Source organism: Oryctolagus cuniculus, chromosome 15 (genome assembly GCF_051225735.1).
Source record: "Oryctolagus cuniculus isolate XC-2025 breed Fujian yellow rabbit chromosome 15, ASM5122573v1, whole genome shotgun sequence".
In the NCBI taxonomy this organism is placed as follows: Eukaryota; Metazoa; Chordata; class Mammalia; order Lagomorpha; family Leporidae; genus Oryctolagus; species Oryctolagus cuniculus.
Window position 1 is genome coordinate 68,370,156 of NC_142881.1, and position 11,173 is coordinate 68,381,328.

Below are 11,173 nucleotides of genomic sequence, written 5' to 3' on the forward strand. Positions count from 1 at the left end.
GCTGTTCCCTCCTCACCTGCTCACCGCATGCCTTTTCCTCTTGGCTGTGGCCCATTGCTGTCATTTGCCTTTGTTTGCTGAACAGAAAGGATGCACACCCTACATCTGGACTCTTGGCATGGTCACAAAATTACATCTGATCTTGGCCAAACCCAAGCTAAATCTTGGGAATGCAGGACACATGTCACTGATAAGGAGGCAACTTTACGGCCCAAGGAAAGCCAAAACCTCCATCCAGAGCTCCCGAAAATACAGAGCAGATCTCAGCAGGCAAGCTTCAAGAGTCAATGACTGGGAAAGCTGAGATCTACTAACCTGCAAACTTCAAATTCCCAACCTCCTATCCCACCCACGGGTTCACTCCCAACGACCAGGAAAGGACGGCTCTGTCTCCAAAAACAGATGAAGGGGCAAGTACAAGACATGGGAGAAGACAATAAGATACATATTCATCTTAAACCCTCAACTTGAACCCATGTGGGAATTCCAGCAGCCTGCAGCCAATTGGCCTTCTAACAACGTACAAAGACACAGCCCCATCGTGACTGAACAGTGCGGCACAGTCAGCAGTGACTGTTGGAAGAACAGCACTGGAAATCCTGCCTTAAAAACTCTTGCAAGGCCAGCGCCATGGCTCACTTGGTTAATCCTCCGCCTGCGGCACCGGCATCCCATATGGGCACCAGTTCTAGTCCCGGTTGCTCCTCTTCTAGTCCAGCTCTCTGCTGTGGCCCGAGAAAGCAGTGGAGGATGGCCCAAGTGCTTGGGCCCCTGCACCCACATGGGAGACCCGGGAGAAGTGCCTGGCTCCTGGCTTCATTTCAGCGCAGCTCTGGCTGTAGCGGCCATTTGGGGAATGAACCAACAGAAGGAAGACTTCTCTCTGTCTCTCTCTCTCTCTCTCTCTCTCTCTCACACCATCTATAACTCTACCTGTCAAATAAATAAATAAATATAAATTAAAAAAAAAAACAATTAAAAAAACACTCTTGCAAGAGGCATCAACTCCCAGACGTCAGCAGCCAACAGGTGAAAAGTAATAGTGCTTCCAGCCACGAATCTACAGTTTTATTTTTCTTTAACAAATAAGCCTCCTGCCCCAAATCGAAGCAAACTGTGATACAGATGAGGCTCCTTTTAATGACTTCTTCCCCAGATGGAAGTATTCCTCCATAGTGTGCTGGAATCTAAAACTAAACAACTCCAAGTTCCACAAGAGCCCTGGGGAATGAGAGCCACTGAGGCAGAAGGAAGGGCAGGGAAGGAGGGAAGAAGACAGGAAGCTGAGTGTTCCTGCCTAATCAACCGTGAAATGCCCAGGACTCATTGGATCTGGGTCCCCAAGAAAACCCAGCAGGGGGCCAATGAACCAGCATAAAGAATCGATGGTAGGGCCCAGCACTGTGATGTAGCAGGTAGAGCCGCCACCTGCAGCACCAGCATCCCATATAGGCACCAGTTCAAGTCCTGGCCGCTCTCCTTCCATACAGCTCTCTGCTATGGCCTGGGAAAGCAGCAGAGGATGGGCCAAGTCCTTGGGCCTCTGCACCTCTGCATGGGAGACCTGGAAGAAGCTCTTGGCTCTGGATTGGCTCAGCTCCAGCCATTGCAGCCATTTGGGGAGTGAACCAGCAGATGGAAGAACTAACTCACTCTCTGTCTCTCTCTCTCAACTCTGCCTTTCAGATAAAAAATTGATCTTCAAAAAAGAATCCATGGTAAACAAGAGCCTTTCAGTAGTTCTGCTTTTGGCTACGTAGAGAGGCATTAGTCATACAGGTAATGAGATCCTGGGGGGGTGGGGGGAGTCCAAGGCTCGGCTTGACGGCGGTAAATATATCCATTCTGGCCAGGCAGCACCAATTACAGTTCCAAATTGGCAATTAGACATAATGTCCCAAAGACAATCACCAAACAATGCCAAAACCAAGGCAAATGCCATCTTAAAGAAGGAGTTCTTTTGCACCTGCCCTCCCCCGCCCCCCAACACACACACACCTGACTCATCCACCTCACAAACAACTGTCTATCATGAACTAAATCCTTGCTATCCAATGGTCAGGAGGCACAGGGGTGGCATGAATAATTAAAATCCAGGAATGACTCAAACATCATTTTGTCACCATACAAAGCTCATCCCTTTCACCCACAGTTTCTTCACAGCATTGAACAAAGTACCCAAAAAAGCAGCAAAAATGTATGTGCACCCACAACATTCCCACCTAGCCCCCAGCTAACCAGAAAGAGCCTCCCCAGCACACGCATATGTGTGTGCCTCCAGAGACTGCCAGCCACTCAGATGCGCTGTGTCTACACCCACGAGAAGGTGACTGCACCCTTCACACCTTGTCAAGGTGAAGCCTTGATCCACAGGTGTTAGATTGGGTGTTTTTTGTTTGTTTGCTTTTGTTTTTTGTTTTTTGGGTTTTTTTGACAGGCAGAGTTAGACAGTGAGAGAGAGAGACATAAAGAAAGGTCTTCCTTCTGTTGGTTCATCCCCCAAATGGCTGCTACGCTGGCACGCTGCACCGATCCAAAGCCAGGAGCCCGGCACCTCCTCCTGGTCTCCCATGCGGGTGCAGGGTCCAAGGACCTGGGCCATCCTCCACTGCACTCCCGGGCCACAGCAGAGAGCTGGACTGGAAGAGGAGCAACCGGGACAGAATCCAGCGCCCTGACCGGGACTAGAACCTGGGGTGCCGGCGCCGCAGGCGGAGGATTAGCCTAGGGAGCCGCAGTGCCGGCCATATTGAGGTCTTAACGATGATCACCCAGCCTTTAATATGCAATGCAAATAAAATCAGCAACAATAATAATAACCAGAAGAACTCAGCTGAGGACATACTGTGGGGAGGGGATGCAGTGAGGGGGGAGCTTAAGCTAAGCCCTTCTTCACTCTGGCTGCTGTAAAGCTTCTTGGATAAAGTTTACTCCAGATTCTCCCCTACGACAAGGGAGCAGCATAAAAAGCACCTCTTGAGGAAAAACGCCCCTGCCAGTTCGAGCTGAGAAAAACCCTTGCTCTGGTGAGCAGACGCCACCTGCACTTTGATCTGTCGGATTTCTTGGGAGCAGAGCCCCATGCTTACACACACACTCACTCACACACACACTCACTGGACAGCCGAATGTGAGCCCAGAGCCCAGTCCTCCAAAGCCCACCCAGGTCCCTGCAGAAACGCAAGCTGGCAGATCTGCTGTAGGCTGACTCCAAACCCTCCCCACCGAGGGAGTGGCCACCAGCTGGCTTCCCGGAGCCTCACCACCACCGCGCAGCCCTGGCTCCGCCACCAACCAGCCTTTCAATTTTGCAAGAAGGTGGTTTTGGCCAAGTTGCCACCCTGGACTTTGGGAAGCCGCACCCCTTGCAGTGTGACCAGCTGGCACGAGGGAGAGCCCACACGTTGATGGGCAACACAGAGACCACACCCTGTAAACTCCGGAACACTGCCCTGGCTGCCGCAACCCAAGCCCAGATCAACAGTGCTCTTGTGGGCTCCCTGGGAGCCGGCACTGAAGGCTTCGCCTTAGCACGAGGCACCCGCGCCACATCACAGCTCCTCGGAGGGCTAACATTGAGTTCGCCCCACCCGGCTCTCCGGCACCCACACCCTTCCTCTTCTCACCCCCTTCCCCCCACAGGAGAGCTGGGAATTTCCACGTTTAAACACAAGCCTGTCTTCAGGGAAGAGTTGCTGGAGGCTGACGAAGGGACCGGAGCCCAGCTCTGAGTATACTCAGCACAGCCTGCAGTGTGCCAGAAACGCAGACCCTCGGGCCCCGCCCTGGACCTTCTGAATCTGAATCTGTATTGGAAGAGCTCCCCTGGGGACTCCCATGTGTGTTAAGGTTTGAGAAGCCCTGTGACCAGCAGGAGGAGACCTGATATCCCGACTGCCCGCACTTGGGGCCTTCTGTCCCGAATGCTAGGACACCCAGCCTCCGAGTGGCCAGGGCCAGTGTTCCATGAACTCAAGAAGCATTTTTTGAAAAGGAGACACTCTTGGGGCCAGTGCTGTATTGTAGCAGGCTAAGCCTCTGCCTGCGGTGCCAGCATCCCATATGGGCGCTGGTTGGAGTCCCGGCTGTGCCACTTCTGATCCAGCTCCCTGCTTATAGCCTGGGAAAGTGGTAGAGGATGGCCCAAGTGCTTGGGCCCCTACACCCATGTGGGAGACCTGGAAGAAGCTCCTGGTTCCTGCCTTTGGAATGGCTCAGCCCCAGCCATTGCAGCCATTTGGGGAGTGAACCAGAGAATGGAAGACTTTTCTCTCTGTCTCTCCCTCTCTCTGTCTCTAACTCTGCCTCGCAAATAAATAAAAAATATATATTACAAAAAGAGATGCTCTTGATCAGCTCCCACTGTGCAGGGGAACCTGGTGGAGTTTCTGGGGGCTCTGCGGGTGGCCTGGCCTGAGCCGCAGGCACCCAGGACTTGCAGCATCACAGATAAAATGTAGCCCTTTCATGAGAACCACAGAGGCGTCCCCCTAGGAGCTCCACAGCTCCGGAGCCCTGGGAAGGTGATTCACAGACTAGCACGGCCACCGCTGGTGTGTGAGCCAGGACACCCCTGCTGCCCACTTTGGGAAGGAGGTCCTGGCCCTGCAATCCAGTGCCAGCCTTCTGTGCCTCAGGGAGAGGAGGTGAGGAAGAAAGCCCCAAAGCAAGTGTTTGCTCCCCATATGGGGGCGGGGAGATGGCAAGGAGGCAGAGAGGGCTGAGTTGGCCTTGACTTGGCTTTGGACTACCTTTTCCCCCCAGGCCAAAGGCTGAGGCAGCTTCCTTTCTACCTGATGCATGCTTGGTCCAGTCCTCTGAAAGCAGGGCCAGCCCTAAGCTTGCTAAGGGAGGCCGAGGGTGCTCAGTATCCTCCTTGGAAACACCTAACACGGGCTTGGGGAGGGGACTGCGCGCTCTATCGCCTTTGCCAATTCAGAGATGAGGACACACAAAGCAGCAAAGTCCTTGCCCAAGGTCACAGGCTGGCTCCTGGGCACTGCACAGCAGACCCGACCCCTGGGCAAGGCTGCCCAAGGTGAGTACACTCAAGGGCAGGGTAACCAGCATCTCCACCCGCAGGACTGTGTGTGCCGGGAGCCTCCACCGGGACGGGCTCAGCTGTGCCGTGACTGCTGATGTTTCGTCCCAAGGTAACCTCAAGGGCAAGTGCTCTACAGATCTCACGCTGGGCAACGCCAGCCTAGGGGTGGTCGAGGAAAAGCTGGTCTGGGCGGAGAGCACTTGGCCAAGAGACTGCTTCATCACTTGGGGTACACTGGGGGGTGAGCACAGACTTAGGGTAACAGGCATGCCATCTGTCGCTCCTCAAGGCCAAAACAACAACCCAACCCACCCACCTAACACCACGGGGTTTCTTTTGGCCAGTGCTGCAGCTCCTGGACCCTGCATGCTGTCACTGCTTGCCCACGGATATACTCCCCATCAAAACACGAGCCGTGCTGCCACGTCTTCATCCGTGGAAACCACCGTGGCTGCCCCACCCCAAACTTCTGGCCTTGCCAGCGCCAAGAGTCCTGAGTCCAAACCTCAGTACGACCTCACCTGGCTGCTCCACCCACCACGGCAGACTCCAAGATCCTTTTGGCTCCAATGCTCTGTTTGTCATAGTCTGTCCCCCTCCATGGGCCATTAACTCATCACCTAGGGAAGCTATAGTCACTCTCACATACAAGAGGCCTGTCAGCCCCAGGCTTTCATCAGGCGCTCTCTAGCCGGTACTGCCAAGCCTTGCAAGAACCCTGCAAAGCAAGCATCATGGTGCTCTTCTCAAAGATAAGGAAATCAAGGCTGGGCAGAGTTGCCAGCCAGACGCACTGCTCATCACATGAGGTCCACGATTTGAACTTGGGTCTGTCTGATCGCAGGGCCTGTACTACGTGCATCTCCATGAAGAGAGCCAGGAATGAGAAGTACAAGCTCACTAGACAAAGACCTAGGGAAGTCACAGCTCTCCCCCAACCCCCGCCCCGGCCCCTCCCGGGACTGGGGACCTAAGAATGTCTCCACCGCCCGTCCAAGTGATCCGATCAAAAGCCAGTATCTGAAGGTCATCCAGTGCAGCTGAGCCCTGTCCTGGTATCTCAGGACAAGACGATGCCCGGGGCCAATCTGGAATTAAGAGTCCCAAGGAGCTGAAGCACTGCCCCTAATTGAATGCATCAGGCCAGACCCTGGGTAATCCCCAAGCCATCACGGGATCTGATGCTTCTCTTAGTCACAAGCCTGATGGAGCGCACGTGCTGTTTTCTGAGACACAGCCACGGAGATAACACCTCACTAACACGCTATGCCCAGGCCATCCTTGACCAAGCCCAGTGGCCACAAGGACACACACAGCTCTGACGGAGCACAGAAGTGAGTCTCTGCCCAACACATCCAAGCCTCTCAGCCAACCTCCATGAGCAAGCTAGCCTCAGTTTCCCCAGCCATCTAAAGAGAAGCAGACAGTGCTGGAAGGTGAGCAGAAGAAGGGAATAAAGGCACCGAAGTGTTCCAAGGCTGGAATTCCTAAAAGAACTGCAGGAGAATTGCAAAAACCACGCTCCAGGCTAGAACCTGGCCCAGGGTTCCTCCACGGCTGCCGCTCTCCTCTGTGACATCACAGGGCAGGGGAGGCTGTCACAAGTCAGCGGAGTCAGCCCCTGCATTCTACACACAAGGAAGCAGACAGACCAAAGAGGCTGAACGACTGCTTCAAAGTCATGACCTTACTCCGGCTGCCAGGGTGGCTCTCTGCTCATCAGAGCGGCACAGCTGAATGAACAGGGAGCTCTGAAGAAATCTACCAGGAGGGGGAAAACCCAACAACGCGAAAAAGTGCAGCAAAGAACACAGCACCGGGATGACTGTGCCCAAGTTCCCACGGGCAAGTGCAGGAAGTTTCCTTCTGCACTCTCTCAAACAGTGCACATGGCACACTCCCACAATGCTAAAGCCATTCGCTGTATGAGATCCACAGGTCAAAGGCCACAGTCTTGGGTGCCCTTGATCCAAAAGGAGCTGCAGTCCCAGAGACAAAATTTCTCCATGAAATTCCAAATGCAAAAACAAACAAACAAACAAAAAACCTGCCTCCCTCCCGACTGCAGCTCCTTTCGGGGCTGAGTGAGGGGAAGGTGAACCACGGGTGCAAGGGCTGGGAGAATGCCGTGGAATGCAGCCTAGGTTTGCTCGGGAAAGCCAGCACTAAAACTTAAGCCAATACATTCTTCTGTAGCGAGAAGCTCGTCTCAACAAAACTACCAAATACTTGGAAAGCAAAAGCAGTAAAGGACAAAAAGAACACGATTGAGAACGCAGGCCCCAAGGGGAGAAGGCAGAGCTTACAAAAGGCCTGACTTGCCATTATTGGGTATAATGAGCTGGCTACACACGGTTTAACTGTATTAAGAGATTCAGGGCGTGCTTCTAAATGGACTCATGGTATCAGAAATATCCTGATGTCATTCCACATGGGCCTCACAGCCCTCCTCCCCACCACCACCATCCCTCATCCCGCACCGACTCCTTACAGAAACTTCCTGCTAGGTTCACCCAGCTGGGCTCAGAGCTACCAGCCACAGCCAAATACTTGGAGATTGTGTCTCCTGACAATAATTGCCAAAGCACCTATTTTCTCGAGAACGCCGCCAGAAGCTTGCTTGATCATCACCGAGGACATTCTTTCCGTGAACTGTCTGGGGAGTATTTCATTACAGACACTGCAGGGGCCTCTCTGTGCCCCTTGGAATAAAACGGTTTTAGAAGCAGGGCTTAAAATCCTGCCATCACAAAAATACCACAACTTATTTTGACTCATTGAAAAAAAAAAAGTTTGCATGACGACCCAAATTGCCCACTTCCTGAAAAAAATATAAAATAAAATAAAAAATAGGCTGTTAAAAAGTTCACCAAAATCACTCCAAACAGAGAACACTTTAGATGCCTGCAACTAGGAGCTGTGTTTCACCTAAGGACAGACACTGAAGCTCTGGGAAGGCGGGGGCGAGGGGCAGGACCCAAGGCTGGCGGGGGCAGGTGGAGGAGGGGGAGAGTGCGGATAAGAAGGTCTCCGGAACAGCGTGTTGGCAGGGGCCTGGGTCGCACAGCCTGGTGCTCAGGACTTCATTCAATGCGGGGGGCTTCGCCGGCCCCTGGGAGGTGTTCCTCCTTCGCAAGCAAACCCCAGCTGAGACTTGAACTCCCTTCAAAGCTGGCCGGCCAACCCCGGGGGCCTCTTGGTCTGCGTATTTCTCCCTTATTCCAACACGTCAGTATTTTCCAAAACACGAATGTGCTGCCACAAAACACAGCTGAACTCCGGCACCCAGCACCGTGTATAATTAATGACCCGGAGAGCGAGCTTCGGCTTCCCCTTTGTTTTTACACCCAGCGTGCACCCCTAAGCACCCCCTCAAGCTGTCCTGTTTCTCTCCCCCACCCAGCAGTCGCCGAAGCTGCTACGAGTCGCTGTGCCCCGCGAGCAAGTCGCAGGGGTCCCCGAATTCACTCTATTAGAATAAAGGTGTGCGCATCTGCGGAGAAACGGGGGTGCCGGGATGCCTCCCAGGACGGGAATCACCCAGGAGGCAGGCAGTGCCGGCACTCTCTCCTGTTCTCCGCTCCTCCTGTTTCGTTCTGCAGTTTTCGGTGCCACTCTGCCCCTGCGGCCCTCCCGCAGCCGGGGGAGACAGCGAGCGGACGTCTCCAGGGACGCGGCTCGCGCCCAGCCTCTCCGCCTAGCAACCCTACATCTAAGGCGCAGGGAGCTCCGGTGCGGGTGGGCGCCCACGCCAGCAACAGCTCCAGCCGCCAGCCAGCCACCTCCCGCTCGCCCCGGGAAGGGGCTCCGCGGCCCCGGCCGCCGCGCCGCGCGGGCGGACCTCGCACTCCAGCCGGGCGCCGCTGGTGGCATTTCCGGGGACCCAAAGTGGGTGGCCTTGGGGGCGAGAGCACACAGGCCTCGGAGAAACTTGGCGTGGGGGCACGATCCGCGAGACTAGCTGAGGGACGGAGCGGGAAGCGACCTCGCATCCGCGACGTCGCCGCACTCCTGGGTTACCTCCAGCACTGGGATGGGTCGCCTCAACTTTCCTTCTTCCCCCCTGAGCGCCCCCACGTTTCTCCGGCCACATCCCTGCCCCGGGGTGCCCTGGCGCAAGGATTCTCCTCCTTTCAGACCCCACGAACTCAGCTGCCCAACAGGTTTCTCAAGTGCCGGCTGACAGGCTGCCCCCTGACCCGGCCCACCAGCCAAGAGCCCACCCGCGCGGTGCGGAACGGGCACCCAGCGGCCCCCAGCTTCCTCCGTCCCCGCGGGGCTGGCTCTCCCGGCCCCGGCCGCTGCCGCCACCGAGCCCACAAAAAGCCAGGCGACGGGAGCTGGCGTTCGCGTCCCGGAGCGCACCGGTCGGTCGGGGGCAACTCCGCGCCCCCCGGCGCGCCGCCCGCTGCCCCGACCCGAGGGCGCGGGGCGCGCGGAGGCGAGGGCGGGCGGCGGGGATGGCGGGAGCCGGGCGCCGCGAGGAGCAGGGGCTGGGCGAGCCGGACGCCGGGCAGCGGCGCGCGTTACCTTCGCCTTGCCCCCGCAGTGGCAGCAGACGGTCCACAGGTACTTGAGCGTCCGCCAGAGCAAGATGATGAAGAGGCCCCCGAAGAAAGTCACCATGGAGGAGGCCAGGAAAGCCCACCACATGCGCTGGCCCCGGCTGTCGCACGGCACCTCCATGGTCACCGGGATGATGAGCGCATCCATCTTGGGCTCGTGGACCGAGGACGAGGAGGAAGAGGAGGAGGAGGAAGAAGAGGAGGAGGAAGAGGAGGAGGAGGAGGACGCGTCTAGGCTGAGATGGCTCGCGTGGATATTGCTGCTCATTCTAAGACCGCTGCCTCCGCCGCCGCCGCCGCCGCCGCCGCCGCTGCTGCCGCCGCCGCCGCCGCCACCATTTGCCATAGCTAGCAACGGGCGGCCGGCGCAGGGGCTCGGGGGAGCTCCTCCCGCCGCCAGCGCCACCCCGAGCACCCGTCAACAGCCATGTTGCTGCCGCCGCCGCCGCCGCCGCGGGGCGCGGGGAGGGGGCGGGGAGGCGCCGGGCTCGGGGCGCTGTGCGCGACCTGGCGGGGCGCGCCGAGATATATACGGGCAGCCGCCGCCCTCCCCCGGCCGCCCGCTCGGGAGGGGGAGGGGGAGGGGGCGCGCGGGCGGCTCCCCCTCCCCGGCCCGCGCCCCGTTCGCCCCGGGCTGCGCCGGTCCCGAGCGCACAGAGCCAGGGGGCGCCGCGGGCCGCACGCGCCCGGGGTCTGCGCCGCCGCCCCCCGGGCCCGCCCCGGCTCCGCGCGCGGGCCCGGGTGCCCTCGGCGGCGCCGCGCCGTGCGCCACGCGTGTGTGCGCTGCGCTGCGCCCCGGCACGGGACCCCCTCCCCGCGCTCCTCCCGCACCTCTCGCCAGCAGCTCTGGGCTTCTTAGGCGGCAACTCGTGAAAAATGGATCATAAGCCTCCTCGGCCCGGGAGCCCTCGCGCCAGCCCGCCTCCCCCGGTCGCGCTCGGCTCCCGCTCGCCGCCCCTGGGCGCGCCCGGCCGCGGCAGGTTCACCCGGCCGCTGCCGCCCGCCGGCCCCTGCTCCCGGGACCCCCGAGGCGCGTCGCCACGCCGCCGGGCCTCCTGGGCCTCCGCTCGCTCTTCCTCGTCGCCTCCTCCGGCTCCTCCTCGTCCCCGTCCTCGCCGCCTGAGCCTCTTCGGCGCGCGCCCCGCGCTCCCCGCTGCCGCCAGCAGCGGCAGCTGCAGCAACTGGAGCGGGCACGGGCTCAGGCCGCCCGAGGCGGGAGGGGAGGAGGCTCGCCTGTTCCCGGGCTGGGCAGGAGCAAGCAGGCCCCTCGGCCGCGGCCCGCCACGCACCCCCGACCCCCAGGCCGCGGGGTGGAGCGCCCCCAGCCCAGGCGCGTGGTCGGCGCCTCTCTCCAAGGTGCTGCGCCCCCAGCCGAGCGCCGTTTCTCCAAGGCAGGCCGTCTCCTTTTTGTTTTTCTGTTTCCCCCCAAAAGAGCCTCCCGTAGGGAGGGGAGGAGGGGCCGGCTGTCAACTCGATGCCACAGACCCACGGGCTTCGGGAGGGAGGAGGACCCCACCCCGCGACCGCGACACACACACCTACGATCCCCAGTTGATCTCTCACC

The 11,173-nt window shown here is 58.5% G+C and overlaps 1 protein-coding gene across 23 annotated transcripts in view; it reads right to left on the minus strand.

Annotated features, from left to right (window-relative positions):
- Positions 1-10,868, minus strand: part of KCNMA1 (potassium calcium-activated channel subfamily M alpha 1) — a 783,049-nt gene extending 772,181 nt beyond the window's left edge. For 3 of the 23 annotated variants that reach the window (XM_070056981.2, XM_070056980.2, XM_051823034.3), the window contains exon 1: positions 9,575-10,856. In XM_070056981.2, the coding sequence (XP_069913082.1) occupies positions 9,575-9,955 (381 nt within the window). In that variant the 5' untranslated portion in view covers positions 9,956-10,856. 23 annotated transcript variants of the gene reach the window in all.
- Positions 10,869-11,173: the final 305 nt, after the last annotated feature.